This window comes from Anolis carolinensis, unplaced genomic scaffold (assembly GCF_035594765.1).
Source record: "Anolis carolinensis isolate JA03-04 unplaced genomic scaffold, rAnoCar3.1.pri scaffold_14, whole genome shotgun sequence".
NCBI classification, from domain to species: domain Eukaryota; kingdom Metazoa; phylum Chordata; class Lepidosauria; order Squamata; family Dactyloidae; genus Anolis; species Anolis carolinensis.
In genome coordinates, this window is record NW_026943825.1 from 6,711,710 (window position 1) to 6,733,296 (window position 21,587).

At 42.4% G+C, this 21,587-nt stretch overlaps 2 protein-coding genes across 4 annotated transcripts in view; one reads left to right on the top strand and one right to left on the bottom strand.

Moving 5' to 3' along the window:
• flrt1 (fibronectin leucine rich transmembrane protein 1) overlaps positions 1-13,438 on the top strand; it is a 193,730-nt gene extending 180,292 nt beyond the window's left edge. The window contains exon 5 of the mRNA XM_062965190.1: positions 12,381-13,438. Coding sequence (XP_062821260.1) covers positions 12,381-12,432 — 52 coding nt within the window. The 3' untranslated portion in view covers positions 12,433-13,438. The remainder of the gene's footprint in view (positions 1-12,380) is intronic.
• macrod1 (mono-ADP ribosylhydrolase 1) overlaps positions 1-21,587 on the bottom strand; it is a 336,953-nt gene that overhangs the window by 283,928 nt on the left and 31,438 nt on the right. The window lies entirely within an intron of this gene.

A 21,587-nucleotide genomic window follows, 5' to 3' on the forward strand; every position in this document is an offset into this window, starting at 1 on the left:
ATTTGTAAACCCAGATTAGGAGCAAAATCAGATTGTTTCTTGTAGCTCTGGTGGACAGCTGCCACACAGCTGGTGGGCTGGATTCGGCTTGACAATGTCTTTGAATGGCTTCACACATGATTTTTTTCCCCTCTCAAGGGCAAATCCAAGGGACTCTGTAAAGTTGCAGATGTGACAGGAAAATCAAGATTCTCCCATTTACTTAGAAGCCTTCAAGGCAAACTGCCTATGACCATGAACCTCTATTGTATACTTGAGACGCTGCAGATGAGGCCTCAAAGGTCACTTTGGAAAGAAGTTAAAAGCGAATGACCAAAAGAAAGGCCAATGTCCACATGCAGACAACCTGTTGTAAATGTATCATTGCTGAGACAGTACAATAACTGTGGTTCTAGCTTGCGGGGACATGAGAGAAGCCTCCCAGCAGGACGGTAACACATCCGGGCGTGCCCTGGGCAACGCCACCAATTCTCTCACACAAGAAGTGACTTGCAGTATGTTCCCAAGTCGCTTCTGACATGATAAAAATACCCACCAACTATCTGATGAGAAATGTGTCCCTCTCTAGATAACAGTTCGTATTCCACAATTCCACTGGCTGCCTCTTTTCATACAAGTGCAATCTCTAGTGGCACTTCCCCCATTTGACTGTATGGCTTTTTAACTTTGCATTGTCAATGGTACACACAAGTTTCACTACAGAGGTGGAGAGATAGAGCTGAGCTCCTATGGAGAGACATAGAGCTGTCATTCCTTGCAGCTTCTATTATGGATAGCTTGGGCTGTTTCTGTGCTCCCATGTCACGGATAAATTGAAAGATTGGCAAAAGATGCCCTCTGGTATAGGGAATGCCAGGGATGCAGTAGGGTCGTTCTGAATGTATGGCTAGCTTGGTAAAAGCAAGTGCTTACCTGTTACTATGTAAGCGCTCATAGAAAGAATGAATACAGGGCCTTGTAAGGCCTATACGCCTTTCTTCCAACCCTCTATGTACACTGTACAGCTTATTTCAAAAATACTGACTAGCCAGCTATGAGCTGAGGCCTGTTACGTATTCGGTAATCTCTGGACACAATAACTTCCCTGTTACTGCCATCTAGATCAGGTTGCTAAAAACGCTTCAACAAACTTTTGGCAGAATACTGAAAAACATGGCTGTGGTCGGCATCCTGGTTCCCTAAGAAATATGTGTCATCTTATAGAGTGATCACACTGCAGTTGTGGAAAGGCCAGGACAAATAACTTGAAGCAGGGTCTCCAATAAAGTTAGTTTTTGGATGGCAATCATTAGAACCCCCCCCCCCCTCTCAACCGCATGGTCAGGGTCATGATCGCTGGGGGATACTGGGATGTCTGCTCCAGAAACAATATTTTCAAGTCCTGAGAACTTTACTGTTGTTCAGAATATTGGAAAAGGCTTCCTCTCCCCATTTCTTGTGGGATTTGAGGGATGTTGTTGCAGGAGAGCAAATGAGGGAATTGCAGTAGAGCAACCTCAAAAGCCCTCTTCTCTGGGTCACAGTCTGCCAAGATAGTTTGCTTGTTAAATAACATGCCTGAAAATAATGTGTGGGAGGACAGGTGCAAGTGGGGTGATGTGGTGAGGAAAAAGGCATGTTTGTAGTCTTTTAAAGGGCAATGCAAACTGCTGTGTGGTAACAGACTTTAGCCTTTTACCAAGATAGCCATGAACTTTTGAAAAAGACCCTTTATCATCGAAGACAGTGGTTGCCTACCTGTGGTCCGCAGGAACTAAAATACAATCCACGGCCTCACTGTTACGACACCGCTGCCTTGAAAAGGGTTACGAATCAGTTTTTGATCAAGATCAATTTGTTTATTCGGATACTGAAAATTGCATTGGCTAGACCACATCAGCTCTAGATTATTAAATATGGTTTTCTGTGGACTAGCAGATGGCAACTACTGGATGGCATATGTTCTGTATCAGAAACTAGAACTGATGTGGTCTAGCCAATGCAATTTCCTGAATCAGCACCCCAGATAACCAAACCGAATCTAAAGTTGACCAAAAACTGATTCGTAACCCTTTTGGTACTAATGTTGGAGAGTGGTCCAGGGTCAAAAAAAGGTTGGGAACCACTGATCTAAGATGATAGAGTATGTTCCTAGGATCAAAGGGGTACCGGAGAGCGCCTACTCTCAGTTTTTGCCCAAGTAAAGAAATACACTATCTGCATATCTCTACTTGAATTGAAAAGCTGGAGTGTGCAAAAAGGGACAGCTCTGCCTGCATACACATGCAATAGACGAAGTGCTCTGCCATTGTTGCTTTTCATGTGCAACATAATAACAACAACAACAACAACAACAACAACTTCTTAATTTTTGTATCCCTCCTCCATCTCCCCGAAGGGACTCGGGGCAGCTAACACGCAGCCAAACCCAAACAATCACAATAAAACAAAATAAAATACATACTAGACACATGACAACATCCAATAAAATGCTTATACAATAACAAAGCATGAATCAACTGCACCAAGACTGAAAACCCATACCAAATTACAGGCGGGCAAATGTTTAAAAACAGAAAAGAGCAACATAAAGGAATGCAGCAAGAAATGAAGACAACATTAATCCTTCAGAAATGCCAACGGACAAGAAACTTACACATCCATAGTGCCAACAAAAGACACCTTTCTCTTGTTTCACATCCCCCAGTATATTGGTGTATGTGACGCATTAAAGAGTGCATAGGGTTGCTGTGGGTTTTCCAGGCAACCCTGTGATTCTGGCCATGAAAGTCTTTGACAACACAAAGAGTGCGTACATCGGTACATTTGCAGTAGAGACATCTACTCCGGCTAATATTAAACATTAAACCTCACATTACATAATACAAGACCTGGGCCCAGTGGGTCGGTCTCACTTGCCATGAAGTTTAATTCTATTAAAGTGTTTGATTCTACATGCAGCACTTCACCAACAGTTAATGTGAGCATGCTCTTTGGGAGGCATATTTAGTTCAATGCAGAGAAAGAAGAGGGGGGGGGATAAAGTGTGCATGTACACGCACACACAAACCTGCCTCTCTCTTCTGCTCATTAATTCAGGTGATTCAAGGATTGTTTGGCATGTACCTTCCCTGGCACGCACACGGAGTTTATGGTAACAAGCAATTTGCAGCTCAGCTTGCAAAGTTCTCGTTTAGCAGAAAGTGCTTTGGAAAAAAGAAGAGCAAGGGAGGAGAGTGAGAGGAAATTTGGTGGGGGGGGAGAGAGAGAGAGAGAGCCTGCAAGTGTGCTTTCCCCCCTTCCTTGGACTCTGGCAGAGGGGTCACCATCTAGGGAAATCCAAATTTATTTAATGCTTAGACCAGGGGTCCCCAAACTAAGGCCCGGGGGCCGGATGTGGCCCTCCAAGGTCATTTACCTGGCCCCCGCCCTCAGTTTTATAATATAATATTTTTATATCATTTTATATAATATAATATATTGTATATACATATAATATTGATAATATTATAATGTTATACAATATAATATTAATAATACCATATAATAATATTAATTATATATTACATATAATATTACAGCATAGTGGTATAGCTCAATATAGCATTATATAATGCTAATATTGTGTTATGCTAATAATATATTATATTGTATGTACATACAGTCGCTCTGAGTCCCCTTCGGGGTGAGAAGGGCGGCATATAAATGTAATACATGTAGTAAATGAATAAATAAATAATTTTAGACTTAGGCTCGCCCAAAGTCTAAAATGACTTGAAGGCACACAACAACAACAACAACAACAACAACAACAACAACAACAACCCTAATTAACTTGACTATCTCATTAGCCAGAAGCAGGCCCACACTTCCCATTGAAATCCTGATAGGTTTATGTTGGTTACAATTGTTTTCATTTTTAAATATTGAATTGTTCTTTCATTATTGTTGTTGTTTTGCACTACAAATAAGACATGTGCAGTGTGCATAGGAATTTGTTCTTTTTAAAAAAAATAATTATTATTATAATTCGGCCCCTCCACAGTCTGAAGAATTGTGGACCGGCCCTCTGCTTTAAAAGTTTGAGGACCCCTGGCTTAGACCATAGGTCTTTCGCATGCAAGACAAACAAACAAATACACAAAAGCCAGACCATCGAATCTATATATATAAAAGAGTGATGGCATCAGGGCAGCGGACAAAACAACAAAACTACAGGCCCCCCAACCTCGAAATTTGACAACACAACCCATCATCCACGCCTCTAGGTTGATACAACAAAAAGAAAAGAAAAATAAAGTCCTAAGTAGAGGGAGAGGAATAATTGTTTTTATCCAATTGCTGCCAGTTAGAAGGCTAAGCTCCGCCCACTTGGTCTCCTAGCAACACACTCAGCCCAGGGGACAGGCACAAGAGTTTGGAGAGACCCCTAAGGGCCATCCAGCCCAACCCTTTCTACTATACAGCAGGACACAATCCAAGCATTCACAACACATGCACAATGTATAAATACTATACAATACTACACAGGGACATAGACCCCCCTCTACCCTCACCACTTTCACAGTACACAAACAACCAAATGCATACTAAACATAAAGACAACCATACAACAGACATTCAATACCACCACTACCTCAACAATTTCTCACCAACACCACCAGACAACGCCACAGCAACGCGTGGCCGGGCACAGCTAGTACAATATAAAACATGCCATTAAAACCCTATATAAATCATTAAAACATTAAAATGCTGCAAATATCAATGTCAGGATATGCCCTTCAAATACTACATATTTCATGGATTAGCACCAACATAATTAAAAACAAGATAAAACCAAGTTCAGTATTATTAAAACCCAAGCAGGGAACACATTGGATATAAAAAAACCCCACTATCAGTTAAAAGCATCCCCAGCACAGTCTAGGGAAATGGGACAAGGAGGTCTCTAATTCTGCCAGTAATATGCTTCTCATAGTGCCTGAGCTTGAACCCAGTTTCCTATTGGTAAAGGTTTATCTGACCCTTTCCCTGTCTGGGCCCAGTCAAGTTTTGGATTGCAACTTTCCTTATTCACAACACTAGTGGCTACACAGTTTAGGACTGATGGGAATTGCAGTCCAAAACACAGAGAGACCATGGATGGGGAAGACAATGATAAGGCTAAACACACATAATAGAATTCACCTTCAGCTCCACAGCTGCCTGCCTTGCATTATGCCAGAAATGGGCAGTGACAACAGCAACAGAGTGGGTATCTTCCACTGCATTCAAGGGCTGGATTCAGATTTAGCTCTCCATGACACAGTGCAATCCCAAGAGGGCAACTTTCCTCAGCCTTGTACTCCTACGAGGTTTTGAATTATAGCTCCCATCATCTGACCCTCATGGTGATAAAAGCTAAAGGACACAAAGTGAAAACGGGCTGCTCCGTGATGCGAATCCTTAAAGCTTCCCTTTGTATGGATCCTGACACAGCCTGTCTCTGGATTCAGCCCTTGGTAGATAGTGTGCATGGGTTATGCTTCTTGTTGCATTCCTGTTCCTCTCATGTTCACCCAGTATGGGGGGAAACCATCAAAAGCAGCACAGCCAGATCCCTGATCTTTGTTTGTAAATCCTACCTTCATAACACTACTCCCCCGCATTTTAAAGCACACACAATATCAAAGCAGGGTGTCCTTGCAATGCACTAGGAATATTGCTCTTCCATTGTCGATTTTCCTGAACGTATGTGCAATTTTAGCCTATTTATTTCCTATCGGAAAGGGAGGAATGGATCAGCAGCTGGGTTTTGTGCAAACTCTTACACAAGCCAGAGGCTGAATGAACATCAGAAAGTGCATCCAGGCAGAGCGATCTACTAGCACTGCAGATATCGACCTACAGTTGTGCAGGATTTCTGCTCTGCTTCTCCACTGAAAAGGAGCTTGCGCGGGATTTTTTTGCCCTGCTTCTCCACTGAAAAGGCTCCTTGAGCAGCTGGCATAAATCAGTTCAAAAAGACAGCCCCTGCCCATGGGCCTACTCTCTGAAAGGACACAACACAAAAGGAAAATGGATGGGGAGAAAAGGGGGGGGGAGAGAAACGTGTCATTTTCCAGTCCAGAATGGCCTTGCTTACCTTCTCATTCCCATCTGCTGCAAGCTTGCTAAAATGGATGCAGCAACCAACTACCGAAACCCGCACAGCCATTTGTGCAATTGCTTTGTCAGGGGAGTTGGTCAGAAAAATAAGCAGAACCGTAGATGCTCTGTGCACTTTCGATGGTGGTCCCAGAGCATAGAGGAAGTAGGAAAAGCCGGTGGAAATAATGATAAAGGACTGCCGCATCCATAAAAGCAAAGAACTCCCTTCGCAGAGCTTTTGCTCTTGACTCAAGAGCAGCAATGTACAAAATTGTCTGAGGAAGCCATCCTGGTCAAGGCTCCTGTGGCCTACCTCCCCATTTGCCCTCCCTATGGGGCAGCTCCAGCTAGGTTCACGTCTGCAGCTATGTCTTTGGTCTGTCCCACCTGGCCTGACAGCAGCCCGCGGCTCTTCACCTGTTCAGTGCAAGAGCATTTAATCTTCTATATATATAAAAGAGTGATGGCATCAGGGCAGCGGACAAAACAACAAAACTACAGGCCCCCCAACCTCAAAATTTGACAACAAAACCCATCATTCACGGCTCTAGGTTGATACAACAAAAAGAAAAGAAAAATAAAGTCCTAATTACAGGGAGAGGAATAATAGTTTTTATCCAATTGCTGACAGTTTGAAGGCTAAGCTCCATCCACTTGGTCTCCTAGCAACTCACTCAGCCCAGGGGACAGGCACAGTTAGGCCTCACTTAGGCCTCTTCCACAGATTATCAGATTTTAACTGGATTATATAGCAGTGTAGACTCAAGGCCCTTCCACACAGCTATATAACCCATTTAGAATCTTATATTATCTGCTTTGAACTGGATTATCTGGACTCCACACTGCCATATAATCCACTTCAGTGTGCATACTAAACATAAAGACAACCATACAACAGACATTCAATACCACCACTACCTCAACAATTTCTCACCAACACCACCAGACAACGCCACAGCAACGCGAGGCCGGGCACAGCTAGTCTATATATATAAAAGAGTGATGGAATCCTGGTGACCGCCAAAACAACAAAACTAAACACCCCACAACCTCGAAAATTGACAATACAACCCATCATCCACACCTCTAGGTTGATACAACAAAAAGAAAAGAAAAATAAAGTCCTAATTAGAGGGAGAGGAATAATTGTTTTTATCCAATTGCTGCCAGTTAGAAGGCTAAGCTCCGCCCACTTGGTCTCCTATCAACCCATTCACCCAGGGGACAGGCAGAGTTAGGCCTCACTTAGGCCTCTTCCACACTGCCTATAAAATACAGATTATCAGATTTTAACTGGATTAGATGGCAGTGTAGACTCAAGGCGCTTCCACACAGCTATATAACCCATTTATAATCTTATATTATCTGCTTTAACTGGATTATCTGGACTCCACACCTTTACCCTTTACCCTAACTACCACCAATTCCTCAATACTTTATTTCCCATACCACCATACTTCACCACAGCAACGCGTGGCCGGGCACAGGTAGTTCTTCTCTAAAGGAAACATAGATATGCTGTGCATGCATGCCCCTTGTTCTTACATTTCCCCTTCATCCATCCCACATCCCTATCCAAGCAATTTTTAGACCAGCTGGTCTAAAAAGGGAGCCACCCAGTTTTTGCCCTGGTCTCTGCCTTCCTCCAAAAGATGTGGGGTGCATCTACACTGTAATAACAACAACAACAACAACAACAACAATTAATTTGTATACCACCCTATCTCCCTGATGAGACTCACTGTAGAATTTGACACCACTTTAACTACCACAGCTCACTGCCACTGGATCCTGGGTGTTGTAGTTCGATGAGACACCAGCAATATTCAACAGACATGGCTAATTCTAAAACTCCCAAGATTCCATAGCATTGGGCCATGACGGTTAGTGGTATCAAACTGCATTCCTTCTACAATGTAGATCAGTGGTTCCCAAGCTATGGTCCATGGACCACCAGTGGTCAGCAAGAACAAAAATATGGTCCGAGGCCTCACCAATTGCAACAAGAGCGACTGGTCTCAAAAAACCCTCTTAAAGTGTCGAGGCTTATTAAATATGGTTTTCGGTGGGCGAGTAGATGGCATCTACTGGATGGCATATGTTCTGTATCAGAAAGTAGAGCTGATGTGGTCTATCCAATGCAATTTTCTGAATCAGCACCCCAAATAACCAAACCAAATCTAAAGTTGACCAAAAACTGATTCTTAACTCTTTTGGTACTAATGTTGGAAAGCGGTCCCTGATCAAGTAGTCCCTGGTCAAAAAAAGGTTGGAAACCACTAATGTAGATGCACCCTTGGCCTTTTGCTATCTACTACTACACTGCTCTTCAGGATTTGAAGTCTAAAATCAACCTCTAAATCTGACTATGTCATCATGGACCTCACTTTCTCCCATCCACGGTAAACTGGAAGGACTGGCCTAAAATAGTTTGCTGACCTCAATGGGCCAGCAAATGGTATCCTCCACTGACACATGTCAAGGTGTATTATACTCCAAACCATCCAGGTTATTTTGGTATATGAAGTAAAGGATCTAAGAAATACCATCATACTTTTATCGTGTCAGAAGCGACCTGAGAACATACTGCAAGTCACTTCTGGTGTGAGAGAATTGGCCGTCTATAGAAACGTTGCCCAGGAGACGGCCGGATGCGTTATCATCTTGCTGGAAGGCTTCTCTCTTGTCCCCACAAGCTAGAGCTGACAGACGGCAGCTCACCCCATCTTGCGGATTCGAACTGCCAACCTTTAGGTCAGCAACCCAAACTTCAGGTCAGCAGTTCGTCCAGCACAAGGATTTAACCCATTGCGCCACCGCAGCTTCTACCATAATAATTAATACGATATCTAAGAGGATGATGCCCTTTAATAACCCCCAACCTACCACTGGTAAAAGCTATCTCATTGTTTCTCATGGTAAAGCTCTGTTCAAGTAGAATTTGGGTACAAGTAAATTTTGGGGCCTTAATAACCCTTGGTGAGGAAGGGATTTTGGTATGACCAGGAAATGATCTAGTCAAGAATTGCAGCTCACAGTTTTAAGACCTACAAACTCTTATAGATTCCTCTCTTGGCTGCCTTTTTGTGGGGTACAGGTTTCTATATTAAACTGCTATTTCAATTTTTCTGCAATGATTTCTTAAACATCTGAGTCCCTGGCACAAGCCATGAGCAATATATTTGACAAATAACCTCTTTCCACATTGGTTCTCCGTTGCCTCCTCCTTCCTTGGCATAATATTCTTGACAAGTTGGAACTGAACATCATTACCTGGCGCTTCTGGAGGAGGCACTTTGCTCCAGGGGCTTAAGCCTCGTTCATATTTGCAACTATTAAAAAAACATGGGAACGAGGTAGTGCACAAGTGGCAGTTTTACCTGTGACAGGAAGGCACAACCTTTAGGAAAGAGAAAGGAAAAGGCCCGAAATGGCAGAGCTACAGCCAGAAATAGAAACTTGAATTGCTGTGAGTTTTCTGGGATGTATGGCCATGTTCCAGAAGCATTCCCTCTTGACATTTTGCCCACATCTATGGCAGGCATCCTCAAAGGTTGTGAGGTCTATTGGAAACTAGGCAAGTGGGGTTTATATATACCATGCAAATGTGGACAAGTCTACAGGGGGACCACCACACGCAGCATTGCCCAGACACGAAACAAGGAACATGAAAGGCACTTCAGACTACGTCAACCAGAGAAGTCTGCCATAGCAGAGCACTTGCTGAACCAGACTGCTTCCCGCCTGGGGGAATCCTTTGTTGGGAGGTGTTAGCTGCAAACTAATTAAACCAGAGAAGTCAGCCGCTGCAGAGCACCTGATGGACCAATCTGGACACAGCATATTATTTGAGAACACAAAAATGCTGGAACACTCTAACAAGCACTATGTCAGGCTACACAGAGAAGCCACCAAAATCCACAAGCATGTGGACAACTTCAACAAAAAGGAGAAAAACATGAACATGAACAAAATCTAACGACCAGTATTTAAAAACTCTAAAATCAGGACAGTAAATAAAGAACAACACTCATAAAACAGGAACATCCAGACATGAAACAATCAGGGCCAGCTAACACCTCCCAACAAAGGACTTCCCCCAGGCAGGAAGGAACCAGGCTTTGAAGCTGCAAGGCTTTTCAGTGCTGATCAAGGTGATTAATTGCAATATTGACACTTGCTTCCAGCAGACAAGAGTTTTTTCTTCCACCCTGGACCTTATTCCACAGATATATAAACCCCTCTTGTCTAGTTTCCAACAGACCTCACAGCCTCTGAGGATGCCTGCCATAGATGTGGGCGAAACGTCAGGAGATAATGCTTCTGGAACATGGCCATACATCCTGGAAAACTCCCACAACCCAATCCCTAAGCCTTGGTCCAGTCAGAGCTTCGAAAAGATACTGTTTGTAACTACAATTGCTAGAATTCCACCACCAACCTCCATCCTCCTGATGGAAGCATTCCAGCAGGTATAGTCTCCCAAAAATTGTATTTCCAAATTCTAGGTTTGTTGCAAAAATAATTGCCACTATTTGTCTACCTTGCCCCCAACCGCAAATGGTTGCCTGCCTTGGCTGAGGGAAGGAAGCGTGGCAATATCAGGACACCGGGGTTGCCAAGCAACTGCCGGGTCTGCTCTCTCGCGGCTTTGGAGGAGAAAAGGGGCCCAAATCCAGCTCCTTCCACAGGCCAGTCCTGAGTACCATTATCTGCAACATCCTGTGCCACTTGAAAGGCACGTTTGCCGTGTGCTAAAACCAGTATCCAGAGAGGAGGCCGTTGAGTTAATTTGTTTTGTTTGAAGCATAGTACTCTCTTCCTAGGCCCCAAAGGCTCCCAAATCAGAAAGAACAGGAAAAATTACTTCTCCATAAGCTTAAAACCTATTTTTAAAAGAACGCCAGGGATCAAAAGAAAGCAAGGATGATGAGGGGAGATGTAAAAAGCAAGTAACATTTTCAAGGAAGGTGGTGGAATGGCCCAGCATCCCATTACCTCTGCTTTTGTGTCAGTCTGGAGAAATGGCAATTGGCCACCAGCTCTTAAGGAGAAAAAACGATGGCTTACAAGAATCTGGGCTGGAAGGAGCCCATACTCCACAAATTTTAGAGAAGAGGCATATCTCAGCATCACACAGATGGAAATCCAAACCTGAGGTCTGGCAGGGGCTACAGCTCAGAACCCAGTGGTCACTTTGAGTTTCAGTCCAAAAAAGTAACTTTTCCAGGCTCTGCAAGGGACAATTAGCAGGGATAAATAATAATATAATAATAACTTTATTTTTATACCCCGCCCCATCTCCCCAAAGGGACCCGGGGCGGCTCACATGGGGCCATGCCCAATACAACAATCAAAAAAACCAATCGCAAAGCCATGACACAATTAACCCGATAAAGACATCAACATCAATAAAAACAATCATTAAAAAGCATAAATCATGCAATATTAAAATCAGGGGACTAAATTCATAGATCCCGAGCAAAGTGCAGAGAATACTAAATGGAGACAGGTAATTTCACAGTTAAAATGGACAATAAAGTGTGGTGTAATAATGGTAAAAACATCAGGAATGGGGCAATTATAGAATGGGCAGACAGGTCAATCCAACAACGATTAAATGTCAAAGGCCTTTTGGAAGAGCCAGGTTTTTAAGCTCTTCCGGAATGAGAGGATAGGGAACAAATGGCCCTCCGCGCATCACAGCCAATGTGATGATGAGAGTTGGAGCCAGCAACATCTGGAGGGCCTCATATATTCCATCCTTAGCTATGGGTCCCGAGTCTATCACAAAGCAAGTCTTGAAGCAGAAGAGAACTGGGTTGTTGTGTGTTTTTTGGGTTGTATGGCTATGTTCCAGAAGTATTCTCTCCTGACGTTGCACCCACATCTATGGCAGGCATCCTACGAGGTTGTGAGATATACCTCACAATCTCTGAGGATGCCTGCCATAGATGTGGGCGAAACGTCAGGAGAGAATACTTCTGGAACATGGCCATACAATCAGAAAAACACGCAACAACCCTGTGATTCCGGCCATTCTGACAACACACAAAAGAGAACTAAAAGCACAGAAAACAAACCAAAGGATAGTGCACTCCTGTGCCTGCTTCACCCCTCAACCACTGGCGAGATGTGATCTAGTCCCAAAGACCTTTGTGGCAGACCCATGGATGGGGCAGGTGCTTGAAAGAAGGTGGTAGACCAAGCTAGGTGTGAAAGACAGCCCTCTTTCTTTGTTTTCTTTGTTCCTCCTCCTTCCTTTCTAGTTCTTGGATCCGAAGTCAACAGCTTCCTCCCATCTCTCCAGGGGCCAACTGAGCTCTCTAGCGATCATCGAAATCTGGGAACTGCCAACCAACTGGAAAGACCATGAGCAGCCACTATAATTTCTGTTGCACACTTTGTTTTCTTTTTTAATGGTAAAACTGTCTGCCAGCAATGATTATGGTAGGATATGCAACTGAAGGCCACGATTTGCATTGAGCCCTTCGGATTGAAGTGGGGACCTTACTCCACTGCCTTGATCAAGCTGTTAAGGAGGCCCTTTGCAAAAACTGACAAGGATGAAACTGAAGACACTTCGGATACAAGCAACCCCTTTTGCTCTTGATGCCTGAGCACTACGTATTTCCTCTGCCTACAGATAAGAGCCCAGGATCCCCATTCGGACTCTCTCCACCAGTATAAGGGTGTTCTCTGTCTCCCCTCTTTTATTTGTCTTTTTTTTTTTTTTTTTGGTCTCCAGAGAAACCAAAGTGCTCTCTTTTGTGTGCCCTTTGGCCTCCTTCTCATTTTAGGTGCCTTGAAAATTTTCAAAATGTTTTAAAAAGAAAGAATGTGTTGCAAGTTCCCTTTGTCCTGTTTTATCCCCCCACCCTTGTTTTTCATAGAAAAAAAAAGTACAAGTTTAAAAAATGATACTTATTAAAAACACATTTAAAAAAAACCCTTGCCCTTTCTTGGAATAAAATAGAAAAGATTTAACTTTGACAGAAGTCTTGGTGGTGTCACTTGATGGTGGTGGTTTGGGAGGAGCATGCAAACTGTGTGGTCAATGGCAAGTGTGGCCAAACTATAATGTGGAGGCACTACAACTTCAGAATAAAAAAACAGGGGAATCCCAGACAAGAAACAATCTGGGCCAGCTAACACCTCTCAACAAAGGATTCCCTTATTCCTTTGTTATATGTTTATTATGTTTTAAATGTGTTTTTAGTTGGTGAACTCTGTTGTTGCTGAGCTTGGTCCCGCTTGTAAGCTGCCCCGAGTCCCTTCGGGGAGATGGTGGCAGGATATAAAAAAAATAAAGTTATTATTATCCCCACAGGCAGGAAGCAGCCAGGCTTTGAAGCTGCAATGCTATTCAATGCTAATCAAGGTGGCCAATTGCAACATCCATACTTGCCTCAAATAGGCAAGAGTTCAATGTGTTGTTGAAGGGTTTCATGGCCAGGATCACAGAGTTGTTCTATGTTTTCCGGTCTGTATGGCCATGCTCTAGACGTATTCTCTCTTGTGTTTCGCCCACATCTATGGCAGACATCCTCAGAGGTCACAACCTCTGAGGATGCCTGCCATAGATGTGGGCGGAACGTCAGGAGAGAATACTTCTGGAACATGGCCATACAGACCGGAAAACATACAACAACCCAGACAAGAGTTCATTGCCCCATGTAAGCCGCCCTGAGTCCCTTCGGGGAGATGGGGCGGGGTATAAGAATAAAGTTGTTGTTGTTGTTATTATTATTATTATTATTATTACTATCTCTCCCACCCTGGACATTATTTTACAGATACAGTAGAGTCTCACTTATCCAACATAATCAGGCCGGCAGAACGTTGGATAAGCGAATATGTTGGATAATAAGGAGGAATTAAGGAAAAGCCTATTAAACATCAAATTAGGTTATGATTTTACAAATTAAGAACCAAAACATCATGTTATACAACAAATTTGACAGAAAAAGTAGTTCAATAGGCAGTAATGCTACTTAGTAATTACTGTATTTACGAATTTAGCACCAAAATATCACGATGGATTGAAAACATTGACTACAAAAATGCGTTGGATAATCCAGAACGTTGGATAAGTGAGACTCTACTGTATATAAACTCCACTTGCCTAGTTTCCAACAGACCTTCTGGAACACGGCCATACAGCCTGGAAAACTCACAGCAACCCAGTGATTTTGGCCATTAAAGCCTTCAACAACACAATAATGCCACTGTCTTTGTTTTTGGCATGCCAACACATTTCCTTTATCCCTGGTTATTGCAGAACCTCTGACAAGCAATATCAGGTTTACAAGATCTGCTTTGTTTGCTTCTACTCAAATCCTGAGGGGATCTGCAGGTAGAGCCAAGTCATGGAGGAAAAGAGCATCCTGAGGAAGGAGCCAGATGTGAAACGGCACTTACTCTGTAGGCCACACTACATGCCTCAGAATGGACCACTAAGATAAGTGCAAATCAGTTAAAGACCAGGGCTTGCAAGAGCAAAATGTGTTGATTGAGAGGAGGCGAAAACAAGCTGTTCTGTCAGCTGCTGTTGCTAAAAACCTTCAGGGATAGCTTTGCTCATTTACCGCACAGCCCCCAATATCCTATCTGAGCTATCTTTTGTCTGAGAAGACCACAGAGGACAGTCGGATTCCGAAGTGTACCACAAATCAACGATTGCCCTGTCAAAACATTATCAACTCCCCAAGGAAAAAAGACGTGTCCACCATACCCACATGTTCATCTGTCTCTTCCCTCAATGGAGACATAGGAGAAAAGCAGGCTTCTGTGATACACTAAACACAACATAAATAAGGTCCCATGATACAACTAAAGAGTGGGTGCCTGGTGGTAGACAACTTGCTTCTCTTGCATGCAAAACGTTCTAGATTCAATCGCCGAAAGCTCTTATATACAATAGAATGTACAATAATATATAAAAATATAATATATTGTATATGCATATAATATTGATAACAATATTATAATGTAATACAATATAACAATAATAATAATAATACAAAATAATAACATTAATTACAGTACAGTACAAAGCCGCTTTGAGTCTCCTCGGAGAGAAAGGCGGGGTAAAAGTGATGCAAATCAATACAGTAGAGTCTCACTTATCCAAGCTAAACGGGCCGGCAGAAGCTTGGATAAACAAATATCTTGGATAATAAGGAGGGATTAAGGAAAAGCCTATTAAACATCAAATTAGGTTATGATTATACAAATTAAGCACCAAAACATCATGTTATACAACAAATCTGACAGAAAAGTAGTTCAATACGCAGTAATGTTATCTTGTAATTACTGTATTTACGAATTTAGCACCAAAATATCACGATATATTGAAAACATTGACTACAAAAATGGCTTGGATAATCCAGAAGCTTGGATAAGTGAGACTCTACTGTAATTATATTACAGTATAGTGATATAGTACAATATAGTAATTTAATGCTAATATTGTGCTATGCTAATAATATAATATATTGAATGTACATATAATTTGTAAGCCGCTCTGAGTCCCCTTTGAGGTGAGAAGGGTGGGATTTAAATGTAGTAAATAAATAAATAAAGTTGAGCACATCTGATCTAAAATAATTAGTTTAAAAATTCCAGAGAGTTGTTCCTAGTAGGTGTAGATACAGAGAGTGGCAAGTTAGGTGAACCAATGATCCAAATAATATACTATGCTATACTAATAATATATTGTATACATATAATATTGATAATAATATTATAATGTAATACAATATAATAATAATAATAATAATAATAATAATAATAATAATAATACGCTATTATAATTGTATATTTATATTACATGTAATATTACTAATAATATTGCAATATAGTGGTATAGTACAATATAGTAATACGTATATATGCAGAGCCCCCGGTGGCGTAGTGGATTAAAGCCTTGTGACTTGAAGGTCCGGTTGCTGACCTGAAGGTTGCCAGTTCTAATCCAACCCAGGGAGAGCGCTGATGAGCTCCTTCTATCAGCTCTAGCTCCATGTGGGGACATGAGAGAAGCCTCCCACAAGGATGGTAAAAACATCAAAAACATCCAGCCGTCCCCTGGGCAATATTTATTATTATTTATTTATTTATTTACAGCATTTATATTCCGCCCTTCTCACCCCGAAGGGGACTCAGGGCGGATCACATTACACATATAGGCAAACATTCAATGCCTTTTAACATAGAACAAAGACAAGACAAACATAGGCTCCGAGCGGGCCTCGAACTCATGACCTCCTGGTCAGAGTGATTCATTGCAGTGATTCATTGCAGCTGCTCTCCAGCCTGTGCCACAGCCCGAGCCCAATATCCTTGCAGACGGCCAATTCTCTCACACCAGAAGCAACTTGCAGTTTCTCAAGTCGCTCCTGACACGAAAAAAAAGTGCTATGCTAATAATATAATATATTGTATGTACATATAACTTGCAAGCCACCCTGGGTCCCCTTCGGAGTGAGAAGGGCGGGATATAAATGTCGCTAATGAATAATAATAATAATAATAATAATAAGTTGCAAAGACAAATATTCTCACTCTTTTTTCAATAACAATAACATATCAAAAGTCACGCAAAAACATTTGGCTGTCTCTTGTGGGGATGGAACCCATAGACTAGAATCCTTTCCAACTGCCCAGACACCCGCCAGATGAGGTGAAATCCCATGATCGCCATTAGCAAAGTCCAAGACATGTGGCGGATGCTTGTTTGGGGGCATAGATTTCACTATTTTCTCCTGGCAAAACAGAGGAAAAGTGCTGTTTCGCTTCTCTCCCGACAACCTCAGCAACAAAAACAACTCCTTTCCTCTGCACTCCACACACCCCTAGGCTAGTTTAGTCTGCCTGCTGGCCTATCATACTCCCTGGGGGGAAATTATTTTCTGTCACTTGTAATAGGGGTTTCTGCTAAATTTAACATAAAACCAGAGCTCATTACTTCTGCATTAGACAGGCTCCGGCGTCTGCCCGCAGGTTAATGGATTTCTCCTGGGGATGGAGGTGCCATTTTTCAGGCGGCAGATACAACAAGGTGGTGGGCAGTTGAGGGTGGCACAGCCTGGGGTTTGGAAGCTAATAGGCACCTCTCCTTTCCACGTGCAAGGCCAAAAAACCCAGTTGGTGGCACATGGAGGCAGCAGAGGGGGATCCATCAAAGCCGCCTGGTTGTCACCTCTCAGCAAACATCCAAGCATGTGCAACAAGCAGCCCCTCATGCACATTCATCAGCCTAGCTGTCACCACCCCACAGTGGAAGATGTACAGATTCATGCAGGGAAAAAGAGTGCAATGGGGGAGTTACAAATGATCAGTGTCAATAGAAGCAGGAATCAAAAACGTTTCCGGAGCCTCCATATGCAGAGGCAGTAGGCTGTTAAATACTGTACTTGATTGTTAGGGACAATCTATCTCTGGATTGCTGTGAGTTTTCAGGATTGTATGGCCATGTTCCAGAAGCGTTCTCTCCTGGCGTTTGGCTCACATCTATGGCAGGCATCCTTAGAGGTTGTGAGCTCTGTTGGAAACTAGGCAAGTGGGGTTTATATATCTGTGGAATAATGTCCAGGGCGGGAGAGAGAATACTTGCCTTTTTGAGGCAAGTGCAAATGTTGCAATTGGCCACCTTGATTAGCATTAAATAGCCTTGCAGCTTCAAAGCCTGGCTGTTTCCTGCCTGGGGGCATCCTTTTTGGGAGGTGTTAGCTGGCCCTGATTTGAGGGAACGTGAAAGACACTGTAGACTAACTCAACCAGTGAAGTCAGTCACTGATGTACCAACCTGGGCACAGCAGATTATTCGATAACACAGAAATGCTAGACCACTCTAACAACCACCATGTCAGACTACACAGAGAAGCCACTGAAATCCACAAGCATGTGGACAATTTCAACAGAATCAAGGCCAGCTAACACTTCCCAAGAAAGGATTCCCCCAGGCAGGAAGCAGCCAGGCTTTGAAGCTGAAAGGCTATTCAATGCTAATCAAGCTGGCCAATTGCAACATTGACACTTGCCTCCAGCACACAAGAGTTATTTCTCCAACCCTGAACATTCCATAGATAAACCACATTTGCCTAGTTTCCAACAGACCTCACAACCTCTGAGGATGCCTGCCATAGATGTGGGCAAAACATCAGGAGAGAATGCTTCTGGAACAGAGAGCCTTCTCGATTGTAGCCCCTCATTTATGGAATGCCTTGCCAGTTGAAACTCGAACTATCCGAAACCTACTTGCCTTTCGGAAAGCCTGCAAAACCTTGCTCTTCCGACAAGCTTTCAATGGGTGAAAAACTCGGGGCTATGTCTGTTTTTATTGTTGTTTTTATTGTTTTTATTGTTATTTTAAAGCTAAGTGTATTGTTTTAATCTATTTCTGTAAACCGCTCCGAGCCAAACTGGGAGTAGGGGTATACAAGTCTAATAAATAAATAAATAAATAAACATGGCCAGATAGCCCAGAAAACTCAGAGCAACCCAGTGATTCCAGCCGTGAAAGCCTTCGACAACACAATCCAGCTCTGTTGTTTTGGAGCACTTCTTTTGAAGTCATTTGATTGACCATATTTGGAAACATCAAGCTAAATGTTGGGAGCTTCTTTAACTTTTCTGCTTTATGTCCTCCATATGAACAAACACTCTGAGTTGTACACAGGCTCCCCTATAAACAAGACGAGGATCAGTGCAAGCAAAATATCCCTAAATGCTTCCTCCTGTTATTGTTTAACACAGGAGGACTGCTGTAGACAGAGAAATCAATCAGGATGTCTAGCCTATTATTAAGTCTCTCTAGCTGGAAGTGACTCATTGGGGTCAAACAAAAAAGGCCTTGGGTTGCTGTGACTTTTCCAGGCTTTATGGCCATGTTCCAGACGTATTATCTCCTGACATTTCACTCACATCTATGGCAGGCATCCTCAGAGGTTGTGAGGTCTTACCCCATCACCAGCTACCTGGTCCTTTGTTAAAACAAGAGGCGCTACAGGATGAAGGTGTGGCCCTGCTGCTCACAAAATATGTGCTCCATTACTCAAGGTCTGGCTTCCCATCCTACGCTAGTGCTCAAGGATATTGGTCAACAAGCACTGAATCTAATTATAACTAATCAATATTCACAAACAACTTACATGTCAAGATTTCAAAAAAACATAACCTCAAGGTATATTTACCCTATTACAAAACAGATGACAGACCAGATTACAGCAAGAAGGCTATGCTGAACAAGATAAGTTTTCAGCATTCACCTGAAAATAAAAAAAAAATGTTGGGAGTATATTTGATATCAGATGGACCTATCCCACATAGTAGATCAGGGGTCCTCAAACTTTTTAAGCCGAGGGCCGGTCCACAATCCTTCAGACTGTTGAGGGGCCGGATTATCATTTGAAAAAAATACAAACAAATTCTGATGCACACTGCATATGTCTTATTTGTAGTGCAAAAACAACAACAACAACAACAACAACAACAACAACAACAATGAAAGAACAATACAAGATTTAAAAATAAAAACAATTTTAACCAACATACATTTATCAGGATTTCAATGGGAAGTGTGGTCCTGCTTCTGGCCAATGAGATAGTCGAGTTAGTTAGGGTTGTTGTTGTTATTGTTGTTGTTGTTGTTGTTGTGTGTGCCTTCAAGTCATTTCAGACTTTGGGTGAGCCCAAGTCTAAAATGTATTTATTTATTTACTGCATTTATTTACTACATTTGTATCACACCCTTCTCACCCCAAAGGGGACTCAGAGTGGCTTACAAATTATATGTACATACAATATATTATATTATTAGCATAGCACAATATTAGAATTATATATTACTATATTGAACTATACCACTATACTGTAATATTATTAGTAATATTATATGTAATATAGAATATATAATTAATATTATTATATGGTATTATTATTAGTGTTAGATTGTATTACATTATAATATTATTATCAATATTATATGTATATACAATATATTATATTATAAAACTGAGGGCGGGGGCCAGGTAAATGATCTCGGAGGGCCGCATCCGACCCCCGGGCCTTAGTTTGGGGACCCCTGTAGTAGATGCTATCACGGTAATAAGTGCATCACTCCAGACTGTTCAGGAGCATGTTGGCAGCATCAGGGAGGCCACTTCAGAGTATCTTAGGTACCAAATAGGTCAAGAGCTCTGGGGTCTGGCTAGGAGCAGATAAAGTAGGAATATGAGAAGGCTCTGTAAGCATTTTCTTTCCCTCTGTCTGTCGACTTACTACAGCTAGTTGCAGTTCAAAGTCCTCCAGATATATTGGGCTATACCTCCTCTCATTCCTAGGCATCATTGCCACTGACAGTGCTGGCTGTGAATGATAGGACTGAAGAGACAGCCCAAGGTATCTTGATGCCTTGGGCAAAGAACAAGGTGTCCAAAAGCTAACAAGGCTAGCAGCGAAATCTTTCTTAATCTCTGCTAACAATGCAGTATTTTGCGCTGGACCTGAAGGCAGCAGGGAAGCTTTAAGAGCTTAGAGCACGCTGCATGATACATACCACTCTCACAACTCCCTGCTGCCCCTTCCCAAAACACAATACAACTGCCAGGACTTCATCAGCACCAAGAGGAACAGAACATCCCTTTCCCATGCTGCCTTTGACACAACCCATCTATATATATAAAAGGGAAATGAAATTTCGGCCTAGGACAAAACAACAAAACTACACATCCCAGAAACACTAAACTTGGCAGCACAACCCCTCATCCATGCCTCTACGTTCATACAACAAAAAGAAAAGAAACATAAAGTCTGAATTAGAGGGAGAGGAATAATTGTTTTTATCCAATTGCTGCCAGTTACAAGGCTAAGCTCCGCCCACTTGGTTTCCTAGCAACCCGCTCACCCCAGGGGACAGGCAGAGTTAGGCCTCATTTAGGCTTCTTCCACACTGCCTATAAAATACAGATTATCTGATTTGAACAGGATTATATGGCAGTGTAGACTCAAAGCCCTTCCACACAGCTATATAACCCATATATATCTATGGACAACGCGAGTTCTTCGGCATAGAAATGGAGATGAGCACCAACCCACAGAGTCAGACACGACTGCAGTTAATGTCAGGGAAAGATCTTTACCCCTTTACCTTAACTACCCCCAATTCCTCAATACTTTATTTACCATACCACCAGACTTCGCCACAGCAACGCGTGGCCGGGCACAGCTAGTCTATACATATATAAATGTAATGTGCATAATTCCCATGGAGTAAACAATAAAACCACTGGACCAAATCACACCAAATTTGGCTACAAAAGACATAGTCATCCAATCTATGTCTTTCCATAAAACCCTATAAAATTAGGTCCAAATTACAGGGAAAAAAACCCAAAACAAAAAATTACTAGCCACACATGGACAGAGGGCCCCCGGGAAACGGTGACGTTAGCCAGGTGGGCAGGGCTTCAACG